Raw genomic sequence first — 25,585 nt, 5'->3', positions numbered from 1 at the left:
AAGATGAACGTAACAAAGGTACAAAATGTTTTGCGTGGCATTCTCTCGCATAGCGCATCGATATCGTGCAAAATAATTTCGTGCCACTTTGTCGTGAACAAACGAAACGATCAAACTAATCGAATCTCGATACTATTCATGATAACGATTCGAAAACGTAGTTGATGTTCGAGTGCAAACTATGTTCGTGTGAAGCTCTAGAGTATTATATTGTGTGTTGTTTTATTCTTACCTAATGGAGAGAGGCCGACACTTCGGGGGGAGCCACATAGCACAGGGCTGCTACTGATACTGTCTCCCCCTCCCATCAAGCTTCTCCCACCTGATAATTTTTGCATCGTTTGTAGAAATCATACATGTGACGTGTAATGATCGTATTATATATTATACTAAGGATCTCTTTTATCCGTGTACTCGGTTGTGCACTAATTCCATTGCTCTACCTCGAATGTACGGGTAACGTGAAACGTGTGTTTGTAACAGTTAGATGTACGTGCAACAATTCGCTCGATTATTTTACGAGTTAAGTGTCCATATTTCTTCTCGCTTGCATGCACCCGATTCGTGTGGTGTTCGTACAGTAACAAAATGGGAACAAAATCTACGGTGCTATAACATCTTCCAAGAACAATGTATAAATCGACAGAGCTTCAGAATGTGGTACGAGTATCGAACAACACAAACACTATGCACTATTATATATAGAAAATATATATCGTTAAACTGTACAGACTGAGGATTATTGTCGAGTAGGAAAGGAGCGAGTACCTGGTGCATGAGCAGCAGGAGGGAAGAGGCAATTACCAGAACCAACTGGCTGTCGACTGGACCCAGCTAAGATCAACATCACTATTTTGTTATAACTAATCCGACAAGATTTTTAAAAATATATAGATATATATATATGTATACATATGTTTATAACCTAAGACAGACATTCGGAAAGGTGTGACTTATTCAAACTTAATGATTCGTTCTAAACAATCCGTTTGGACGGAGCAAAAGACAACGATTCTGGGACATTATTTACACATGATCTTACAAGTATCGACATCGGGTCTCTCAGCTTCTGAAACGGTTCCCTCCTCAGACCAGTTACGGTGCCAAAAGTGTGAAGTAAGACACACACATGAATGTATGAGATTAACAATGAGGTCAGAGACAAGAAAAAACAAAATATAAAGATCTGTCATAGAGCAGAGCAACTAAAAGATATCTCTGTCCGAGTGATTTGTGAGCAGTGTATACGTACCAGGTATCGGAACCGGGCTAGAGGGCGGGCTGTGAAATCTTGGTGACCCACCTTGGGGATTCTTCGGCGACGAGCTTCTCGACAATCTTCTGGGTGTCTCTGGTGGCGTGGGACCGTTACCGTTCGCTCGACTTTCGCCCACCACTTTCACCAGCTCCTTCACAGACACCCCTACGAACTCCGAGAAGTCCCTGCAGATACCAAAACTATATGACGAAACTTAATCCAAACTGTGAACGTGCTTCCGCTCATTCTTTTTCACTCACCTGCCAGGGGAGCTCTTTTTCTCCCCGTGACACTTGTCGTCCCCGCGCAGCCATTTCTGCAACACGCTGAACTTCCCGCCACCACCTTCGCGCTCCCTTTCCTTCACCATTCGTTCCTTCGAATGAGGTTTCGTGAATTTCGGAGAAACGTCTGTTTTCTCCGGTGTGAATTTATCGCTACCTGGAATTAAAGGAGACAAACACTTTAATAGAATCATTTGGGAATTCGACATCTTCAAACTTTGTAATTTTAGAGTTTATCTTAAACTAAGAAAACTGACAAATTGTTGTAAACACTATTATAATACCTGGTGAATCGTGTTGACTGTACGACCCGAAAATGAACGGATTCGTATTGCTGCCTTCGCCAAACTCAGTCGTGCCGGGTGTATAATTCTGCGCAGTGAAATTGAAGCCTTCGTTACTCGCCGAAGGCACAAAGAAATCGAAACCTTTGTGATTAGGTGACTCGGACGGATCAGCGATGATCGGTTTCTTCTCCACCGGATCGTTTTCGAGGTCCTGCTCGATTTTCATGTACGTGACACCATGTTTGTTAATGGCAAGACACCATGCTTCGCTCGTGGCCATTCGACCCTTGTCGAAGCAATACTTGGCCATCGATTCGTCGTCGATTTGCACCCAGACTCCTTCGTTATTCACGAACTAATGGAACAGATGTTTGACAATCATTCTATTTGTATTTAATTATTTCTAAAGTGTACTTAACATTGGAACTTACGTATTCTTGAATGGTCACCGAGTTGCCCTGAGCCAACATTCCCACCGATGCCGCCTTCAAACTTGGCCTACTTCTGATATTGTGACCGGATGCACCGCACTTCACTACGACCATGCTCCTACTGCCGTCGAAGGTAACAGTTTTCCTTTTACTGAAACGGGAAACTCGATTAAGAAATCAATGTACAACCAGCGGAACACGAAAACTACTTTGACCACGTACTCGTCAACCACTTCGGGCCTCTTTCGCAAGATGGGCTCCTTGATAACTTGGTCCAGAATCGATTTCGGTTCTTCGACCGGAAGTAACAAGGTTTTGCCAAAGTGCTGATTATATTGCAGACACCAAGCTTCTAGGTGGTAGCTGCTACAGTATTCCTTGATCGTCTCCGCGTTTAATAGCAACCATACGCCGTCGTCGTTATGTATCTATAAAGACGCAACGATGCTTTCATTCAGGAAGGAGACGCTTCTCGAGAAGGAAGAAGTAATTCGAAGGAACCGCAATTACCTCGTCTATGAACGCTATAGTGTCATTAACCGAGACGACTCCAATTTGCTCGCTTTGAAGAGACGGATGAGCCCTGATCCTTAAACCGGCGCTATTCTTCGCTACGAATTTTCTCAGTCTCGGCTGATGCTGCGGCTTCTTGACGATATTTCGCGTCGGCGGCGGTTGCATACCCTGCGGAGATTCCTTCACTTCCACTTTGTAATTCTAAGAACAAAATCCACCATTAACAAGGACCTGGTTGTAATATATTCTCGTACATTATTCTCGTATTTCTTTAACATCTTCTGAAATAAATATATAATAAATTGAATAAATAACAAGAATTACATATACTTACATCCTCCATGTTATAGCCATCCACGGTGATCATGAGAGAGTACCATCCAACGGACGATGGAGTCCACGTAGCGCTATAACTTCCATCGCCGTTAGGTCTAACCAGCATACTCTCGCTCGATCTTTTTATAGTCGGTGACATAAACCTCAGCTCCTCGAATGAATAATTTTGATAAGCCTTCATGATAGTGATCGCATAGAAGCAAGTCTTGTTGTTGATCGTGACTTCGTACGGCACGTCTAATGGAGGCTGTGGATGACCTCCGAAGCTCATTGGATCTGGCTGCGATACTCGTCGGATCTTTCTTCCTTGATCTGCGTCTGCTAGGTCTTTTTTCTCGATGGGAACTGCCTTTACCTCGACCTAGACAAGAGTCATGGAAGAGTCATGAAGAGTCATGGAGGAATTTAATGATGGGACAACGAATATTTTTCGAAGTTGAAGCTTCTGGATTAAGCTGGCCGATAGTTGCCTGAGTTGTGCAACAAAAGGTACTAAGGATATCAAGAATTAGAGTACAATATTAGAATGTAGGTACATGATCAATACAGCTAACATCAAAGTATAAAAGACATGTAGTCTAATATCAAATAGAGCTTGCCTAATATCAAGATATCGAAAGAGTTATACCTTTAAGTTGGGTGCGTGCACAACGTCCCCGTACTGGTCCCTGGTGAGTACAATAACTATGGCTGGCCATCCACACTTTATTTCGTCCTTCGAGTAAAATGCCTCGCATTTCGATGGGTCCACGAAGCTGTCCGGTTGCAGCCATCTTGCTAGACGCCCACCGCTGGTTCCAGCCGAGCACGATACGAAATCTCGAAGAAAGTGTCGTTCGTTCAAGTGACAACTGTGAAGAAGAAAAAGGTTGCATGAAAAACCTACTCGCTAAAGATCGAAAATAACGAAGCATATTTTTGGTGGGACAAGTATCTTTCATAAAATATGGTAAATTCTTCCCTATTAAATTGTATACGGTAACCGGAGTCAACGACCAGCGCGACACGAAGTTGAATCGCGAGTACTGTTGCGGTTGAAGAAGCGGTTTCAAACGAGGCCACGATCATCGCAGGTAGCCTTCTCGTTACAACGAGTTTTCGAGCCGCGATGCCCCTAATTGGTGCTCCGTTTCACGGATCTCGTCTGGGTAGATCACGACCAGAGGACGATGCTCTTCTGTCAGCCAGACAATCGCTGCTTCCCCCAACCGAGTCATCGGACTCATCCCTAATAAGGCGCAATCACGTCGTAATTCCGTTCTCCGCTCGTACACGGTACTACGTGTTCTCTACCTATACGCGATTATTGCTTCGCCGATTTTGTTGTCCAACCCGGTCGGCAAGAACCACTTCTTCGAAACCCTTGGACGTGACTACCTTCGAAGAAACACGCGCGACCAAACCGGTATCCGCTCGCCTGCGTATATTTAATCGACATTCGCTCGTGAAAGAAACTCTTTACGCAATGCTCCACTTAATATGTTTCATTTATTTATAGCTAGACAAATCTACTGTTATGATAAATGTTCAATTTGCATTGGAAAGGTCTCTCGAATGTTGCTTAGGTTAGATCTGATGACATTTTGTTGTAGCGTGAAAATTAGAACTCTGAATATTGAGATACGGGTTCTTAATTGTGTATTTAATAAACTGCTATTGGAGCTACTAGTTTACTGTAGCTATACCGAGACAGATATGAACACGTGTCTCGGTTCGAGTGTAAATTTTGAAATATTTGCAAGGTTATATTTAGATGAAATATTAGCATGTTACGTAATAGTGAAGGAACCATTTGGTGAAGGAATACGAGGTTACATAATAGTGAAGAAATCAGATATATTGAGGAACCAAAATGAGATATCAAATGCTAAAGAATCATATTACCGAATGTCGAAGTAGAGTTAGAAAGTAGTAATAAAGACACTACCTGGTAGAATATCAAGCTACCAAATACCAAGATACTGAATATCTACTGATAATGTCAAAGTACTAAAATCACATCATCGAATCTATCCACAGTACTGTCACCAAAGTACCTTCATAAAAAAACTACCAAGACATCAAGTAGCAATCACACCCCTAATTTTGCCAATAGCAGGTAGATTTCCTGAAAACCGTATCGAATATAGTTTCGAGCTTTCATCCAGAAACGTCGATACCAATTGGTAGACACCGGTACCAAGAGTATCCTTGACGCGAGGTTTCGTTTTACCGATCACGTCGGTAACACGAGCCAAGGGAGGAGGATCGATGGAAAGAACGTGAAACTCAATCGAACTAGAAGAAGATTCGTCCGTAAATTGGTCAGCTAGGTTGAAGGGCTGACCCGGCGATGTGACGTATGGTCAGCACGTGGTCATTTCGGAAATGGCCACTTCCCGGTTGGCGTCAGGTGTTTCCTGGTTCGGGAAAAGCGTTATGAATGAACGGACGTTCTCGCATATGTGTCGCAGACGGGATCCGAAGTTCCACCGACACGCGCAATTTCTCATGGGAAATTAAATGGTCAGGCATCCGCTCGTAAAGCGAACACAGCCGACCATGGTGTACAGAGTTTTAGGGAAACCCTGTGCTCCGCCGTGAAACACGAGGCTACCGACAGCCGTGTCTCGTTTTTACGACGCTTTTGCTCGTTACTCGCTGACTTTCAACTTTTCTGCGAAACGGCTATAAAACAATGCATTTCGGTGGCTTTACGGTCTTCTGTTACGCGCGCTTTTTTTAAACTTTCATTGGGTAATTGTGGTATACATCCGTGTGGAATATCGAGCGATCGGTTATCTTTCATGGAGTTCAAATTATTTTTACGGATCTTTTAGTATCGGTTTTCAAAGTGGTATTGCTAAATTTAATTTATTAAGGAATATTACTTTCATTTGATAAATGGTTCTATTCCCTGCGAGCGATAGATTCCATTATCAAATGAAATATGAAATATAAGCCATGGAATATCCGGGGAATTATGTTACATATGCATTGTTTGTAGACAAACAAGCTTATGGTACAGTGGTTACACTCGAAAACACGTTCCAATTGTGGTTAAGTTATGTCTCGGTTCTTCACGTTTTAATAATACGTATCTATCTAAAATTTTCAAAAAAGTCTATAATAAGCTAACGCTCTGAAGGTCAATCAAGGTGAAGATTATTGTAAATTGTTTCCCCAAGAATATACAATTACATCAGAATGATACAAACATCGGTCATATTAAATAGATACAAGTTATTCCACAAAACGGCGTAAAAATGTTGAAACAGATACCAGTCTACGCAAAATCGACACCTGGGAAGTCTCAAATGATTATTCCAATCCCGCTGAAAATAAGAAAACCGCAGAAGGCAACAGATCTTCCGAACGAGGAAGAAGACCGCAAAAGCGACAAAGGATACGAGGCGACCGTGATCCCGGCTTCAACAGGTGATCGCCGTTCCACGATGGAAGAGTAACCCGTTTCGAAACCGCACGTTACGTAAAGGCAACACGAGGACATTCGTGATCCGCGATGGACAGTTTGGTCCGCTAACTTGGTCAAGGTCAGAGCCCTTCGCAAAGTGCGGCGACCCTGAGGACCTGCTCGAAAAACCGGTGTATCTGCGAAGAAGCCTCACGATCTAAACAGATCGAACCCGAAAGCGACGGCGAGCAAGAGTTCGCCCCTCCGACCTGGCTTTTATCTTTTAAAAGGCTGAAGAAGAGGGAGAGTAGGCGAGAGCCGTGGCAAAGGCTCGGCAAAGAACATGGTTGTTGGTGGGGAGGAGACACCGATCGTGCATGCCACCGACCACAGTTTGAAAGCAACCTCCGTCATGATCGCGTCAGCTGGCTTCTAGTTGCCCCACCTCTTCGGATACGCGTGTTTGGACTTCTTCGTGGCTGACTGCTCGATCCAGTGGCCGCTTCTGTCGATTACCGAGTTTATGAGCGAACAGATAGTCGAGGGACAGATGTAACCAGATTCAGCGAGGAGGATCGAACAGTCAGGTCGATGAAAGTGCGCGCCAGGTACGAGTAACGGTGTGTCGTGAACGATGTGAAGACCGAGCAAGATCGAAGACGATCTTGATCGTCGAACCTGACCTTCCAGGAGGATCCAAGATGAACGCGAGAAGAAGAGTGTTCAGTGGCCTGCACGGGCTAAAGTGTGATCATGCGATCGTATGGTCGGTGTTTCTGTGGTGTCTACTGTTTCTGCCTGGTGGGGTCGAGAGTGCACCGCCCGGGATATGCGCGATGGACGGGTGCAACTGCACCGTCAAGGCACACCGTTGGATTAACGTCAAGTGCGTCTTCTCCAGAGATCAGGTGAATGAAACAGAAGTACCATCCGTGACTAACACACGATAACTCCATTTTCTATTCCGACCGGGAGGATCCACCCGTTCGAACGTCCTGTCGCCTCGATGATAACGATATACCGAAACGTGCGACGCAAATGTGCCACCGATGACTAACACTCGAGATGATACATAACCGACCCTGTAGGATCGCATGATCTAAAAATGGAGTCCTTTTCGCCGCGCAACGAACTGCTAGTTTACTTCTCGCAGAAAGGTGCATTCCGCAGATTCGAGAACAAAGGATGTTCTCGGAACATGAACGTTCTGAAAACTAGACCTTCGATCATCGCTAACATCCTCTTCGCTTTCGGACTCGAAAGAAAAGAGTCTTCGAATTCTTTTTCTAGTTTTTATATGTAGTCCACAGTTGTACTTGTTCACACGCTCGCTGTGAACGGCGTGTAGATTTGCTCGATTAACAGAATAAGTACTGCAGATTCTAGTATTGCCACTGATGGATTTGTAGGGCAAGAGGTGGCAAGTTTTCGCGTTTGATATTGCGTTTACGGGAATCTTAGGTGATACTATGCGTGGCGATATAACGTCAGAAATTCTACGTGTGACATTATAGTACTGATAATATAGTACTATAGTGATATTATATATTATAACACGTGGGAAATTTTACGCATGGTGATACAACACGTGGCAGCGTTAGAAATTTTACCCATCATAGCGTAAGAAATTTTGGATATGTAGTAGATATGTAACACGTGGGGATACAACGTGTGAGAAATTCCACGCGTGGCAATACAACGCGTAAAAAATTTTGCGTATCAGAGGTTCAAAGCGCAAGAAATTCCGCGCGTGGAAATGCATGGTAAACACTACACGTGACAAATACTACGTGTGGCAAATACAATGCGTGACAAATACTACGCGTGGTAAATACAATGCGTGAGAAATTGCACGCGTGAGAATTGCACAGCAGAAATTTAACGTGGAAATGCAACGCATGGTCAAATACTATGAGCGTTACAACTCGTGATACCATGATGATGTGAGAAATTTTACGCATCAGAAAATTCCTATCACACATGAGAAATTTTGTGGGTAGTAAATAGAACATGTGACAAGTACAGCACATTGGAAGTACAATACTTGAAATTTCAACGTGTAATAAATACAATACTAGTCAAGTAGAGTACGCAGGAAGTAGAACGTTAAACAAGTATGAGTTTAACCCCTTGCCGTATAGTTAATTTGTCAGGTGCGTCAGAAGTAACTATTAACCGTAACAATATTAAAATCAATAAAGAAAATTAAAATATTGTGACTATCCTGTATTCAGCAGTCTTTGACTATACGAATTATAATTGGACTTAAACTTCAAATTGAAACGTATTTAATAGTAAAGAGGTATCACATTTGAACCGTAAGTCACGAGTCAAAGTACTGTAAGGGGTTAAATATCTGGCGATATAACAGGGAGGTATAAGTGTCCAAATAGCGGCAAAGTGTTTATTGGTCAGCATCGAAGGCATTTCGCCAGCCCACCAATCCCAATGGGTGAAAGTTTCCGGAACAAGGGATCCTATTCCCCTTATTGTTAGAATTAGCATATAAATCATTGGTCCGTGAATATGGCGGGAATCACACAGCAGCGTGCACACAGCAGACGCGGTCTACACCTTGGTACAGACATCTTCTATGAACACGTTTCGCCGCATTATTCCCGAGTTCCACTTGCCATTCCTGTTATCAGCCAAGCTTGGCTGGATGCAGTCCAACCAACAACGTACAGGAAACTTTCGCGTGAAACGAAATCGAGTTAGATCGAACGTGCTAACCCGTACAATAAATTGGTATTGTTGTTGGAAACGCGATATTTTGCACGGGCGATCGTAAACATCGGAAATCGAGTTACATATCGGGAAATGGGCAACAACGGGTCTTTGGAATTCGGTTAATATCCAGGCGCATTATGGAACTCGATCGAAACGTGCCGCGATGTTAATAGTCCGTAACGGATCATGCGCTAATAACGCGTCGCGAAATCGACGATCGTCTCTGATTTCTGAGGTCGATATCGGGTTAAGTATCGATGCTACGCTCGACGACTGCAAACTGTACTGCTCTTTATTCGTCGTCGTTATTCCAATCTGTGCCTGGATACGCAAGGATAACAAGTTCTGCGGCAATTGGGAAATTCCGTTCGCGGCCTCGTTGGCATTTGTCGAACAATTTTCAGCCGACAATTTCTACCGAAAAATCAACGAAACATTCTCTTCGGCCTACAAAATCGAAACGAATTTCGTTCCTTTCATTTTACCTTCATTCAACATTCATTCTATCCGTTCGTTTGTTCGGAGTAACTCGGTTAGAAATGTACATAAGCTTCGTAAATCGTGTACTACTTTTGATGAGGTACATTACGAGATACCACTCTTGTTTATCATTAGGAATTATTACATTTTAACCCTTTGCACTCGAAGATAATTTTACTGTTTGCAAACAGCAACTTTAAAATATTAATTAAAATGTTAAATGACTTCTTTTGAAGTTATTATTTCTCTGCTAATAATTTCCACTATTGTCTATTTCACTATGTTTATACATCACATAAGCACTATTATAGAATTAATTAAATAATGCTTCTTTTAAATTATTGTATTAAATCGAATGGCGCCTCTCGAGCGCAAAGGGTTAATATGATCGAAATGAATTTTAGACGCCTATAGGTTCAAATAACCATCATTTAAACATCTAAAAAACTCAAAACAAAAAGACTACAAATTCCCACTAAAACTACTACAAAACTAAACAGAAAAGTATCGGTATTCAAGTAAACGTGTAAAACTCAAATCCCTCCAAGCGAATTGTCTTCGACAACGAACGATTGAAACGTCACGTTGCCTGTTTCCCCGTGTTATCGTTGAAGAATTTATCCAAGAATAGTTGCTGTGCGAACCAGCCTCGGTGCCTACCACGTTTCGTATCATTGAAAGCAATTTCTGTCGATCCGACAAACGCCTGACGCGACAGTCGTAGGCGTGACACGCATTGCTTCGTATACCGGGTGTCTCTAATCACCGATGAATAGGTAAACGTCTGGTTAATGCCCCTTTTTTATTCCCCGCGGGGATACATTCAGGTTCATTGACACCACGAGTGAGATATACTTCCTAATCGAATCAGATCCACGTACTCACTTATCATTCCGACGTTAATTCTATTTACAGGCTGCAGTTGCGCACGGTAGATGTGCTTTCGTTAAAACGTGGGCTTTGGAGGTTTGATGATTGTTGGAGACATGGGAAGGGTGACGTCATGGTGGTAGAATCTTTGCGATTTGAATCTTGGGATTAGGTGGGTCAAAGGAAGGAAGTATGCGTGAAGGGAATTCTCGAATTTTTATGAATTAGGATATGGAGATTGCAAGGAAGATGGGTTCAGAAACCTTGATGGATCACAAGCTAAGTGTAAACAAGCTATGTGGGATTTTAGAGCTTTTGAAATGTAGCAATTAGGATTTTAGGATCTTAGAACTTGAGAAGACTTTAATAGCAAACTTGAGATCTTGAAATTTTGAAATCTTGGAACCCTAAAACTTCGAAACCTTGAAACCTTCATATCTTGAAACTCTGAAACCTTGAAACCTCAAACCTAATTTAGTAACCTCAGTCTTCGCTATCTTGTAAATAAAAGATCTGATCTAGCACCGATTTATTAAAAATAAATGAATAAAAAAAATAACAATTTCCAAAAGTGGGTCTCAGTTCATAAAACCTCAAGAATCTCTTAGATATTCCCTGTTTCAGTGATCTCAGGGTTTAATCTCTTTAACAAGGATCTTTATTTCATGATGTATTTTTAATTCAAAACGAACGAGAAATTGTATACGCAACGACTGTATTAATCCACTAAACGCGTATACTTACAATTCAATGTATGCGCATATCCAATATATTCACGGACAATGAAATTTGAACTTTTACTAATAAATGCACATTTACTAATAAATAATCGTTTTACGCTTTCATGGTATTCTTTCTGAGCTGGAATAACTTTTCGTTTATTCAACAGAGAAGTTAATCTCTCCGTGGACGAGACATCTAGCATAAAAAATTGATTACCGTCTTTACCTTCCTAGGTCTATAAGCTCTTGACATCCGTTTAGTGAAATAATGAAGTCTTTATCGCTGGAAAACCGGTGATAAGATGAATATACGTTTTGATAAAATGATTATCGAACCATTAAAATATATCGATTGTTTACTATAACTCGTTAAAATGTAAGGTCAAGTGAGCGTCACTACTTTATCTGCACTTTAATCGGTTATGAATCACTCTGTATACCCTGTGTCTTTATTACAGCTATTTACTATAGTACTATTACTCATATGTAGTTGATACTATGACTTGACGATTAGGAAACTTGCAAATTTCAAACTTATTCAAACATCTAAAAGTGTCAAAATTTTAAAATGTAAGAATTACAAGTTCACATATTTCATTTCCTAAGAAAAGCAAGTATAACTCCTTCATTCAAAGACAATCTTAAGTGTGCATACTCAACATACAGAAAATAAAATATATTAAACACACACGTACCGCGTATGAAGTCAAATACACACACGCTGCATATGAAGTTAAACATACAAATTCAAGACAAAGTTCGTGTAATGAACAAGACAAACTTCCCAGTATATTCTCAGAGCAAATTAAATTGCTAGAAGATACGTCTGTTTGCGGAGATATCTGCAGTTTAGTCATTGTGTACATGATGACCTAACACGTACTTGACCATGTACTGATGTCAACCCTCTAGTTGGCGCTTGAGGCTGAGCTGTTCAGAAGAGCTCTCCCATTGGTCAGAAAGGAAAAATGGACGCTTCGTACATATTTTCGTTGGTATTGGCTCGCACAATTAGATAAAAAATAATGACAGTCAACAAACGTTTCAAAAATGAGATAGTGCGAATGATGCAGTTGTTATTGCCATTATACCTATTTACCGAAATGTAACGTTGGAAGTAACTGTAGAATAGGTAGTTCTTACTTTTGATCCGCCAACTCATGGGTTTTCATCGCTACATGACTTCTTCCTTTTGCGAGAACCGCGTATAATCCTAGTCTTCCATAACTAAAGTTCCATATCAAGTTTTCGTTATGGTAAAATATTGTATTTAATCAAAACCTGGAAGTAACGTTATATAGATAGCTTCGCGTCATGTGCCAACTCATAGGTTGTCATCGCTACATGACTTCTTCCTTTTGCGAGAACCGCGTATAATCCTAGTCTTCCATAACTAAAGTTCCATATCAAGTTTTCGTTATGGTAAAAGATTGTATTTAATCAAAACCTGGAAGTAACGTTATAGCTCTTGCTTCGTGTCATGTGCCAACTCATAGGTTGTCATCGATACATTTTGCATTTACAAGAACCACATATCTAAAATCCCAGTCTTCCACAACGAAAGTTCTATATAAACTTTTCATTACAATAAAACATTGTATCTAATCAAAACCTCGAAGCTAAAACCTGGAACTAACGGTAAATAAGTAACTCTCCCTTCGCGTCACGCGCCAACCCACCGGTTGACATCAGTACGCCTTCGAACACGTGATTTCTGTAGAAACGATCGTACACCGTTTCGAGGAGTCGAGAACTCGTGTTTATGCATTCAGAGGAACGTCTAACAGAGTCGAAAACCCGTGTAGATCGTCGCGATAGGTCCCACGGAATCATAGCTTGTGCGATCACCTAAACCTAGTCGACTTCCGGTGCGCGGTCAACTTCCTGTCGAAGGGTTGACCGAACGACGCAACGTAACTGCTCGCACGGTATTTCTCCGCGTCTGAGGCACTCATTGTTCTCTCATCAGCCTCGTAAACGGGTTGATCTTCCTCTGCTCACGATGGTATTCGAGAAAAATTGCTGATTAACCTTATCTCGCGGCCACTGACCGCAAATTAACGGCAGCGATGATTTCAACGTGGACGTGTGCCGCGGTCGACAATCGTATTGCGACGCTAATTTCATTCCGATGAGATAATTTTTATCGATCGACGAACTTATGGCTATTAATAGACGAGATTTTTCTTTGATTTTTGTGGCGGGGTTACAATGTGATATATTGTTCTTAAAGGATAAGGTGATATGTTTGTTGGGTTGATCTAATTTGGTAAAAGTAATTGCGATGATATGCTACACTATAGATAGACATCATAGTAACATGTGTAGATTGTTCCTTAATGATGTCAATTTTATAAATATTCCTTTAGAGGTAATTTGTTACATTTTGTCCTATAATAACTATGGTCACTGAATGGTCACACGTGAATTAATATGTAGAAACAATTCCTATGTGAATTCCTATATGGTACAATTTTAAAATTTCCTACTTAAGTTATCAATTTCTCAAATTCTGAAGAATCCTACATTTCCAAATTTTTTCAAATTCTCATATATATATCTCATCAAATTTCTACCTTTCCAAAGTTCTAAATCCTCAAATTCTCAAACTGTGAATTACTATACTTATTAAATCTTTATCCCCAAATCCTCAAATTTCCAGAAGGCACTTAACGACCCCAGCTGCAGACTAAAGCAAGGGGACTCCATACAAAAGTGCACTTATGCGAGGGACAGAAATAAGAAATGATTACAGAACGAATATAACAGATATCCTACGGATGCACCTATGGGTCACGATCGCGCCATTTTCACGGTTATGTTTGCGCGATAATTGGGTCAGATAATTAGGAGGGTCCAGTCCAGGCGTGACGTTGCATTGTCACGCGAGTATTGTAGCGTATATAACCGTGGAACGTTGTTCACTTCCGCTGTTAGTGCTTTTATCGTTCGCACACGCTCGCTGTTTCCGATCGTCCACGAGTTATTTGCTCTCGGTGCACGATTTTGGGACAAGAGAATTGTTGTAGCTTTGTGTCGTGCTGATGATAACAATTTTCGAGGGACATGTGTTCGTCGTGATGCTAGTTGCTTATTTGGCAATTTGGGAAATTGGGAAGCTGGGAAGGTAGGAAGGTGAAAAGGTGGAAAGGTGAGAAAGTAGAATTATATCCAGGTGGAAATTTGGGAGGTGGAATTGAAGAAGGTGGAAATTTGGGAGGTAGAATTGAAGAAGGTGGAAATTTGGGAAAGTGAGAATTTGAGAATGTGAGAACGTGGGAAGGTGAGAAGGTGGAAAGGTGGGAAAGTGGAATTATGGCAAGGTGGAAATTTGGGAGTTGGAGTTGGAGAAGGTGGAAATTTGAGAATGTGGAAATTTAGAAAAGTGGAAATTGGGGCAAGTAGAAATTGAGGTAAGTGGAAATTGGGAAAGTGGTAATTGGGATAATGGGAATTTGGCAAAGTGAAATTTGGGAAAGTGGAAATTGGAGCATAGAAATTGGGGCAAGTGAAATTTGGGAAAATGGAAATTGGGGAAAGTAGAAATTGGGAAAGTGGAAATTGGGGGAAGTGGAAATTGGGGCAAGTGAAATTTATGAAAGTAGAAAATGGGACACGCAAAAATTTAGAAAAGTGGAAATTTGAATAGGTGATAATTTGAGAAGATGGAAATTTAGAAAGATGGAAATATGATAACGTGGAAACAACTCCCCTACACTGCATCGCAATTTTACCCACCCTTCGGTCCCAAGATACGTCAATGACTAACAATACCAAGTTCTCAAGAACCGATCACACCTCTGCGGGTCTTTTATTCGTGCGGTTGTCCAACGCGATCGTTGTATTAATAAATTGACGGTCCACAGAGGGTGTCCGAGCGGCGGGCAGGGTTAGACCGCGGTGGGAATTTCATGCGGACAAAACGAACCACGCGATGCCCGAGAGAAACACCGTGTCGAACTCTCGTCGACCGCTGGCCCAATCCTTGCTCCGGCTCAATTTATTCACAATAGGCTCTTTTAACGAATTACACTTTGGTCCACGACGAATCTCTGGGTGTTACCGAGTCGTAATCATGCGGGTAGCGTGTCCGCGAGACGAGACGCGAGGGGGACGATGGAACTTATGGATGCCATTTATCGTCCGACATGTTCATCCTTTGCTTCAGGTTTTTTTGATCGAGCTCTTTTTCGGAGTCTTTGCTTTCTGGGCGCGATCGAAACTTTGGATTCTGTTATCTGGGGAATTCCTGATAATCTGGGTGGTATCGGTCTTTTGGGACGATAGGAAAATTCTGGGTTGTAGATAAAACTTGTTAGGAATTATTTTTCTTTAACAATGGTAAGTAAGATTGAGAATTATTACTATATTATATTATTAGACAATAATAATATAGTAATGAGCTATGTTATTGTTCCAGAACTTATGAATTGATGAACTTATGAATGAAATAATGAATTGATGAAGAATTAGTATGTATTTACATACATCATACTTATAAACGCCGAATTTTGAACAGCAGCAGATTATACTTCTGATCTGATCAAACGTACAAACACATCGATATTTACGTTTATAAAATCAGTATAACAAGCTTGACTACTGCACGTTATTAATAGTGACCTCCATTCGGAGTACAGGAATATGTACTCCTTTATTTCCAGTACACCCACTCTCAATTGAACCTTCAATAAACCTGACATTTCAAGTAAACTTTAGGCAAATTGAGCGTATTCGGTCGCATTTAAATCAGAATTACCCAGCTATGTACAGTGTACACAAAACTCACTTCACGTCGTTAACAACATTCCGAACAACCTAACCATGGAGAACTTGTACTTATTAAAGTCGAGGTAGGTTCAATATTTTGCGAAGCAATCTAAAATTGGAGGTGTAATGGGGAGTAGGATGTTTTGCTGTATTGGGGTCTCTCGATATTTTAATTTATGTCAATATCATTTATGGAGGGAAATGGACTCACATGATGAGATGACTCTGTGATAAGATGGGTAGAAATTTGTTTAGTGGGCACTCTACTTCTAGATCACTTGATGTATTTCTAAGTAGATATATTGATAGATATTTTCTTCTGGTTCCCTAAATTCTTCTACAGCTTCTTATACATCCCTATGTATAGCTAGTTTTATACCTAGTTTTTCCCTGGAAGGAGATCTGGATATAGAGACAGGGTCTGGATCCGCTTAGTTCTTTATACTCGATCCTAGCACCTCCACATCTCTACATCCACATATGCACATATCCACACATTGTCAGTTCTCCTCGATTGTCATAATCTCTCACAATTCTAGTCATACATTTTTACCTACTTCCCTGGATATAGAGACAGGGTCTGGATACCCTTAGTTCCTTATACTCGATCCTAGCACCTCCACATCTCTGCATCCACATATGCACATATCCACACATTGTCAGTTCTCCTCAATTGTCATAATCTCCCACAATTCTAGTCATACATTTTTACCTACTTCCCTGGATATAGAGGCAGGATCTGGATACCCTTAGTTCCTTATACTCGATCCTAGCACCTCCACATCTCTACATCCACACACTGTCAGTTCTCAATTGTCATAATCTCCTCCCACAATTCTACTCATACATTCTTACCTAATTCCCCATATCCCCTATCCTATTCCCTAGATTCCCATGCCTCCAATTGCCACAATACACAAGTCGTTACATCGTGAGAAGTCATCGAAGTCTGAACATCACCGAACAATTTCGATAATCAGATAAACGTCGCGAATCGAAATCGCGGTTATCAGTTGGTGCGCATATCCCCGGCGGGCAGATAAATTATTTTAGGACGGGCCTCTCGGTGCACAATACGTGCACGCACATCTGGCCCGATTGCGGTTCGCCGGCTTTGTCTGAGAATTCGCTCGGGGGCGTAGATATAGCCGACATCCTGCTTCGTTCATTCCCGACGATAATTCTCTGTAACACCCCGCGAGCACACTCGAGTTATCGCGATTGGCCACACGTGCGAAGTGGCCCGCTTGTTCGCTCTACTTCTCTCTATCCCTCTCCTTCTCTCCATCTCGTTTCGACTATAAGCGTGTGTAATTCACTCGCAAATTCACGCGTTGCTTAACGCGTTCATTCGACAACGCGGGATTCGAGGGAACGCGTTGTCGCTTGCGATGCACATTCGACGAATATGAATTTCGTTTATCTGATACGAGCGAAGATGCAGCCACTTTGATATCAAGTTCGCAGACTTTCGTTATGAAATACCTTCACGTAATTGCGTACTGGGAACTTTCATTAGAATTAGGAAATTTGATCAAATATGTTCTTTGTACGTGAGGACTCCAAATGAGACTCTAAAAATATAAATACTGACAGCTTTTATTTAAAATAATTATACAACTTGTAATAAATGTATTACATGTTTCATTGAAAATATTAAAGACATTTTCGTATTCAATTTTTCTCTCGTAATTCCATGTTTAACTGAAACTATCAAAATGGTCAAATGTCTCTTTTATAAGTTTTTTATTTTGAGTTACCAAATGTGTTCAAGTACATTAATTTACGTTTCGTCATTTGTTTATTTATTTCTGATCAACGTCTAGTTTTCTAGTTTTAGAATAACAGATGTTTCGACAAAAGACTTCTTGTAATTCAACGATTATAGCACCGTTATTTCTATTCTTTCGTTTCCCTTTCGACCGGAATTTTATTGCCTGTTCTTAGTGTGGGAGGCGTGTTTGTTATCCTGTCTTTCCGCATCAATCTTAAATCAATCGTTGCTCCATTTCAGGGGATCGAGTTTGGGTTTCTAGATCGGAACTCTGGAAATATCTAATAAGCATAGGATTTATTTATGGACCGATAGCAGTAACATGTGTCGAGATTCGTGAAAGGAAATGTCGCAATCGAGAACTGTGCTCGATCGATCGACTCTCACTGAAATTCTAGACATTTTTTCTGCCAACTGGAATTTTCTTATGTTTCACCTTCTTTGTTACTGCAATTCTTCGGTAACTTATTTTAATTTATCAAGTAATTTATTTATATGAAATATAAATTATAAATATGAAATATGAATTATATAATATTTAACTTATCTAGTAATTTATTTTAATTTAGACAAATTTGTTGTAACTTTTTCTAGCAGTATAAAATTTTCAAATTTTAATTTTTCCATAAATATCGAGTTTATTTTCTGAGTACACAAGTTCGATTAACGATCAACCGTGTCTGACGCGCACTTCCTTTCGAAGTCCCTTTCAAGCACAAGGTTTTCCAAGATTTTCACGGAAATCGAAATTCGTCTCGGGTCGTTTTACAAGGAAACACGTGTGAAAATCGTGGCTGCATATGTCACTGTCAGACGTGATTTTATCGAGCCACAGTCTTGGCATTGATGGTGCATTTTTTTGTCTGAACAAGATCGTTATCGTAGAACGTATACATCTTGTCGCGTGGGGAGATCAATGGAGTAATCGCTTTTTAATTCCGATGCTTCGAAGGCTAAATTTAATCTCGCTGTTGTTAGAGAAATTTATCTGTGATGTAAGCTTTGGAGTTCATTTGGGATTTTGGGTTTAAGCTTGAAAATTATGGTGATATGGAGTTAGCATGCGGTCATTAATATTAGGGATAATTTCGAGGAATTTTGTTGAGGTTCAAACAAAAGAAGATTTAAAGACGCTATATTTTGTTTCCAATAAAAATATCTTTCAGTGCAGCTTTTATGAAATATTTACTACCAAGTGAAATTCACATGAAACATACATATAAATAAAAATATTAAATCCATGAAAACTACTTGTGAACCAACATCAAATCTATCATCTCCACAAACTATGAAAGCTACGAAAACTACTTGTAAACCAACATCAAATCTACAATCTCCACAAACTATGAAGATAACAAAAACCATCTATGAACCAACATCAAATCTATGATCTCCCCATAAACTAAGAACCCTAAAACCACTTATAAAACACTACCAAAGACTACTACCAAAGAACCACGACTGTTACATGCATCATATAACGCAGTAAGAAGATAAAAGTTTAAACGACTGGACCTAGAGTAATGGTGTCTGACTGAAGACTCTTTTGTTCGAACGTAAACTCGCTGACAGATGTATCATCCAAGTAGCTTTAACTTGTGAGCGGTACTCGACGTGTTCGAGTGCCTCGAGTGTTTCAGAATCTGCAGCGATGTTTAAGGTTTCAGACGTCGAGCAGTTGGTCGTGTACGGAACAGCTTGATGCACTTGTCGCAATCGTTGGACGTCTACGTTTGCAACGGGAGATGAATAGGCTTATGCGCTTTGAAGGACTGAATTGGTCTTTTCGGTTCGAAAATTGTTATCCTTCTCTTGGACAAAACATCTATGTAACGTCCACTAATGTGCTCAAAAACTTTGTTATTCAAAATGAATTTGTGGACGAATTTTTAAAGTGCTGGGTCGTAATCAAAAAGCTTGATAATTGTTCACAATGAATACTTATGATACATAAACTCTTGTACTGCTAGGTCCTGCTAAAAATTTTGATGATTATTCAAAATGAATAGCTACATAAATTCTTCAACTGCTGGATCACAATCAAAAGACTCTATGATTGTTCACAATGAATACCTATGATATATAAACTCTTGTACTGCTAGGTCTTGCTAAAAATTCGATGATTATTCAAAATGAATGGCTACATAAATTCTTCAATTGCTGGACCATAATCAAAAGACTCTATGATTGTTCACAATGTATACCTATGATACATAAACTCTTGTACTGCTAGGTCTTGCTAAAAATTTTAATGATTATTCAAAATGAATATCTGTACAAATTCTTGAACTGCTGGATCCTACGTCCAGTCTTACACCACCAGGTACATATACGTTTAACTCTCTATATGCCACTTAAAAATTAGTAAGTAATACTTGCATTTAAGAAGCAACTTTCAATGCAAAGTTGTTGACGTACATCATGTACTATGAGCTCCAATAATTTGAGTACCTACTATATTTTTAAAGAACCATACTACCAACTGGTTCTATCAGAAACAAGTTCCACATATCGTTGTTACAGATGACGTCATAGATCTACTTTATCAAAGTCCCCGTTGATATGACGTTTCCCTAAATCATCACAATCTAACCCATTCTAACAACTGATTAAATCTCCATTATGAGCCCCATATTAGTATACCCTATATTAGTATCAGTAACGAATCCTGGAAAAGCAACTCTCCATAAATGGTCCCCACAATATTCCTCCATATGCCACGAATTCGCAGTTCTTCAATTTCCTCGGTTTCCATCAGCAAATAAACAAGCCCCAAGGGTGAAACCGAAATTTTAAAAGGCACCGATATTATCTCGTAACATCCCCGTATGGCAGCAACACGCGTAGCGTCGCGAAACCCGGCAGAATTTCGCGTGCGATGGTTGTCACTGGAATGCCGGAAGTTAATTGGTGAAACGACGCGATGGTGCACGCGTTAACGCTCCTTCTGCCGCCACCGCGAAATTACTTTCGGCGAGCGTGTGTGCGGACACACGAAACCGAGGGACACGCCGCCATTATACGAGGACCCGACATATCCGCGTGGACGGATAATTCGGTTAATCGCCGGCCCACCGAGACTGGACGGACCTCTAAGTGCTGCTCTTTGCTGGAAAGCTCGAACCAACAGCTTTTCCCGCTGATTTTATTCCCCTGGCGGACTCTGATTTGTACGCTGTAACTCGTTTCGGTAACGAGACGCGGACCTACATCTCTGCCAGAGATGTTTATCATGCTGAATTTTTTCGGTGGTAATTTGCTCGTATTTTTGGCATTGTTGCGGGCTGGATTTGGTAATTTGGGTGTTATGAGTGGAATGGGATTTGAGGGTGCTGGGACAGATGCTCGTTACTTTTGGAAAAATATTTTATGATTCTTGGGTTTTAATTTGGTAGTTTGCTGGTGTTAATTCTGAGCTGTTTGAGGGATGGGGGTCTTGGGGGAGTTTGGGAATTTGGGTGTGGGAGTTTGGGGTTTCTGGGATTTGGATATTTAAGGATATGAAAATCTAGAGATTTGGGGTTAGAGGTATTTGGTCAGATAGAGATTTGGGGTCATAGGTATTTGGTCAGATAGAGATTCGGAGTCATAGGTATTTGGTCAGATACAGATTCGGAGTCATAGGTATTTGGTCAGACAGAGATTTGAGATCATAGGTATTTGGCCAGATAGAGATTTAGAGTCATAGGTATTTGATCAGATAGAGATTTGGAGTCATAACTATTCCATCAGATAGAGATTCGGAGTCATAGGTATTTGATCATATAGAGATTTGGAGTCATAGCTATTCCATCAGATAGAGATTTAGAGTCATAGGTATTTGATCACATAGAGATTTGGAGTCATAGCTATTCCATCAGATAGAGATTTAGGGTCCTTCAGATTTGGGGACATGGATGTTCCAAGCTCTCGGGATTCGGAGATATCGGTACATGGGAATTTAGGTATTTGGAGATCTAGAAACTCGGGAACAAAGAGATTCGCAGGTCTAGGTACTTGGAGACTTTAGAATTTGAGGATGTAAGCATTGGGGAACTTCCGAATTCGGAGATGTGCAGATCTGCAAATATGGAAATTTTTGAACTTGTGAGCTTGAAAATTTAAAAATTTAGGAATTTAGGAAATTTAAGAATTTAGGTTTTGGAGCCTTAGGGTCTTGCGAATTAGGAATTTGAAAGATGGAAAATTTAGAGATTTGGGGACTTGAAAAGTAAAATTAAAAAATTTCTAAACTTGAAAATTCAGACATCCACCTGTGTAGTATATCTAGACCCAAATATTCAAAATTTCCAAAAATCCTAATACAAATTCAGCTTCTAAATTTCAAACCAGTTTCCTCAATAGATATGGTGGCATAACTCCGATGGGAAAGTTGCGATACAAACACGCAATATCGAGACCAGCTCGCACAGATCCATCGATCGGACATTGAACTCCGATTGAACCTCGCGTTCACGGGTCTCCCGTTTCGTCCGAGTATCGGCTCGCAACACGCTTCCAAGTAAACAGTGGCCAGTCACTCGGACCGATCCGATGCCGGTTATCGATTATCACCTTGGGACTATCTTCGAGACCGTATCTCGTATTCCGTGAAATGTCGTGCCTCACGCAACGTTATCCTTCGTTAACCTGAGTTAGGTGAACCCGTTTCAAACAGAGAATACTGCACGATGTTTACGATGCATTTCTTTGTGTCTTGTTTAATTTTTACTTGAAACTTCGTTATAACTTCATGTAACTTTGTTGAAGTGGAACGTGATACGATGCTCTTCAGAAAAGTTGCTTGAAGTATACGAGATATCCATGGTTTAAGCTTAATTATGATGGAAGTTTATTTCATTGAAAATATTACTGCAAAGTTTTTAGACTTATAGTTCACAGGTATGTTTTTTACGTGCGTCTTTTGTTAGTACATAGATTTATTCAAAATGGCTGAATGGGTAACTTGTACTGATTTATTAGTCGCGTTAGAAAATATGAAAATAATAATACATGGAGTAACAATAATAATGGAGTTAAAGATTTCATGAAAGTGATCACATAGTTTAATTAATATTCAAGTCTGATAACATAGGGTATTAACAAAATAGCACTTGCACTTCAGAGATCACATAAACATAACCTCATTCACATAAGATATCTACAAACATAACCTCTGTGCAAGTTGTTTTCTGCAAGTCAGAAGAGCTATAATAAGGTATCATTCAACGAGAACGTCACAGTTCAAAATAACGTCTCAATGTCCACAGATGTTAACATTATCAACATCCAGAATGACCATCACAACGTTCAGTCCACACAAGTCATACTTTAACAAAGACATTCAAAACCCAAACTCATCAGCCAACTCACGAAAGAAATAACTTCGTCATTTGAAGAATCAATAACGTTTCAAATCTTCCTAAAAAAATTTACATACTGAGCCTATAATCAGTATAGAGTCCATACTGAGCCTACAATCAGTATAGAGTCTATACCGAGTCTATGTAAAAGTCCAACATTCGATGAATATTTAAAAAGTATGAAAAACTAGTTTTACGAAAAGGAGAAGCTTGGTCGAGTGGTAGAAAGCATGGTTATGCGATGCCTCGTTTCGTTTTAAATATGCTCGATTGATCACGAGGTCCCCCTTCTGCGTCAGCTGGAATTTTAAATTCGATTTAGCTTCCGGGAACAGCAACCAGACCCCTGTTGCGGTCTCGTCCTACGTTTGTCCCGACAGCCAACTGTGTCAAATAACGATTCTCCACGGTGGTTTTCAACATTTAGATACTTTTCGTGTCTGCAGGATTTACCAGGAAATCCTGATTTCTTCCCTACAACCGAACCGTACAATTACCACTAGATTGCTACTCCTGTTTTACTTCCTTTTTTCCTTGCCACCTCCTTTTTTTCGTTTTGTTTCTTCCCCCTTTGTTTCTGTGTTTCACTACTTTTCAGATGTCAGATTTTTTAGAAGATTTAGGGATTTCAAAATTTTTTTAGTTTGCTTTTTTTGTGAATAAAAATTTGGGCAATGATGGGAATTTGAGGTACGATCAATTTTATTCGAATACTTCAATTTGATGTTCAAGTTCAATTTGCATAGTCAATTTATATTTAATAAATTCACATAATATTTCATCTTTCTTTGTCTGTTTTAATAATCTAGTAGTTAATTTATATTTAGTAAATTGACATGACATTTCATCTTTCTTTGTCTGTTTCAATAATCTAGTAGTTAATTTATATTTTTAGTAGTCAATTTATATTTAGTAAATTGACGTGACACTTCATTTTTCTTTCTCTGTTTTAATATTCTAGTGCTTAGTTAATTCTCACCTGATAAATCATGTTGCAAGAGGTTAAAATCAGAGCACTCACTAATAAATAGCATAGTTAATCGACTTTGTAAATTATTAAAAGATAACTCCTTTTGTTCGCTACATTATATGGGTACATTAAATATTTTACTTAACCCCGACAAAATTTCATTGTTAATTAAATAGGACTCCGAGAGCCGACCAGTTTGATTGATACTTGAACTGTAAAGGTTTAATCGAAATCGTTTAAATGATTGGACACGTGCAACGCTCGCGTAATTTACTTTGAAATTTAAACGGTGTTTGAGTGTCGCGCTAAAATTCCTGGAAATTCTTTCAATAATTTTACTTCCAATCAAATTTCAATTGATGATTCCAATTTCAATTTGGTATACTATTTCTGACATTTAATTATTTTCCTGTTGAATAAACTTTCGAGTGTTTAACAAAATCACTTTTGATTAATCAATTACTTATATGCTTTTTTGAGAATGCGTGACAGTTTAAAATTTTTATGGACATCTCTTTATGTGTCAGTGTTCGTATAGTAATATGTAGTGAGTTTCATGTAGAGGAAATTAAAAAAATAAGTATGTAAGGATATATGTTTAGTGGGCCATATAGCGAGACTGTGCTATACTTCATTTGTATTGGAAACACTACTACAATTTTTTAATTGTAAATCAGAATAAATTTGACTTTGATGTTCTAGGATTAAATCTTCGGGTCTTGGAGATATTTTTGCTGTTCACATATGTATACATAGAAATACTAAAATATTTTAGTTGAAAATTGTTATGAATTCTTTTAATGAAGAATCTGTCTGTTATTTATTATTGCTATTGGCTTATTATTTTTTGTTACTATTTCACTATGTTACATTATATACATGTCACTATGTATGTCACTATTATATACATGTCACTATGTATGTCATATGTGTATCATATATATCACTATGTTACAGTATATGTAGAGATCATATGCATCACTATGTTATAGCATATGTACATCATACACATCACTATGTTACCTCATATGTACATCATATGTACATCATTCACATCACTATGTTACCTCATATGTATATCATATGTACATCATACACATCACTATGTTACCTCATATGTATATCATATGTACATCATACACATCACTATGTTACATCATATGTACATCATACACATCACTATGTTACATCATATGAACATCATATGTGTATCATATATATCACTGTGTTACAGCATATGTAGAGATCATATACATCACTATATTACCTCATATGTACAATCATACACATAACTATGTTATCTCATATGTACATCATATGTACATCATATGTTCATCACATATGCATCATATACATCATATGTACATCATATGTGCAACACAATGTAATTAAAAAATACCCATTCCAAAATTATGAGCATG

At 39.5% G+C, this 25,585-nt stretch overlaps 2 protein-coding genes across 14 annotated transcripts in view; one reads left to right on the top strand and one right to left on the bottom strand.

The window, feature by feature from the left end:
* hiw (MYC binding protein highwire) overlaps positions 1–25,585 on the bottom strand; it is a 304,734-nt gene that overhangs the window by 8,030 nt on the left and 271,119 nt on the right. For 5 of the 12 annotated variants that reach the window (XM_076529721.1, XM_076529722.1, XM_076529725.1 and 2 more), the window contains 10 exons: positions 3,741–3,963; positions 3,111–3,473; positions 2,771–2,977; positions 2,483–2,688; positions 2,261–2,411; positions 1,827–2,184; positions 1,519–1,699; positions 1,253–1,458; positions 769–834; positions 233–322 (listed from right to left, as the gene is read on the bottom strand). In XM_076529721.1, the coding sequence (XP_076385836.1) occupies positions 233–322; positions 769–834; positions 1,253–1,458; positions 1,519–1,699; positions 1,827–2,184; positions 2,261–2,411; positions 2,483–2,688; positions 2,771–2,977; positions 3,111–3,473; positions 3,741–3,963 (2,051 nt within the window). The remainder of the gene's footprint in view (positions 1–232; positions 323–768; positions 835–1,252; positions 1,459–1,518; positions 1,700–1,826; positions 2,185–2,260; positions 2,412–2,482; positions 2,689–2,770; positions 2,978–3,110; positions 3,474–3,740; positions 3,964–25,585) is intronic. The other 7 variants (XM_076529723.1, XM_076529732.1, XM_076529724.1 and 4 more) reach the window with 6 other exon arrangements.
* The window catches only part of LOC100882408 (uncharacterized), a 41,211-nt gene continuing 22,461 nt past the window's right edge, over positions 6,836–25,585 (top strand). The window contains exon 1 of one of the 2 annotated variants that reach the window (XM_003704660.3): positions 6,836–7,414. In XM_003704660.3, the coding sequence (XP_003704708.3) occupies positions 7,208–7,414 (207 nt within the window). In that variant the 5' untranslated portion in view covers positions 6,836–7,207. Of the gene's footprint in view, positions 7,415–14,508; positions 14,722–25,585 lie in introns of those variants that run through there. The other variant, XM_076529741.1, reaches the window with a different exon arrangement.

Source organism: Megachile rotundata, chromosome 3 (assembly GCF_050947335.1).
Source record: "Megachile rotundata isolate GNS110a chromosome 3, iyMegRotu1, whole genome shotgun sequence".
NCBI lineage: Eukaryota > Metazoa > Arthropoda > Insecta > Hymenoptera > Megachilidae > Megachile > Megachile rotundata.
Note: the sequence above shows the minus strand (reverse complement) of the source record. Positions and strands in the feature narration are given on the sequence as shown.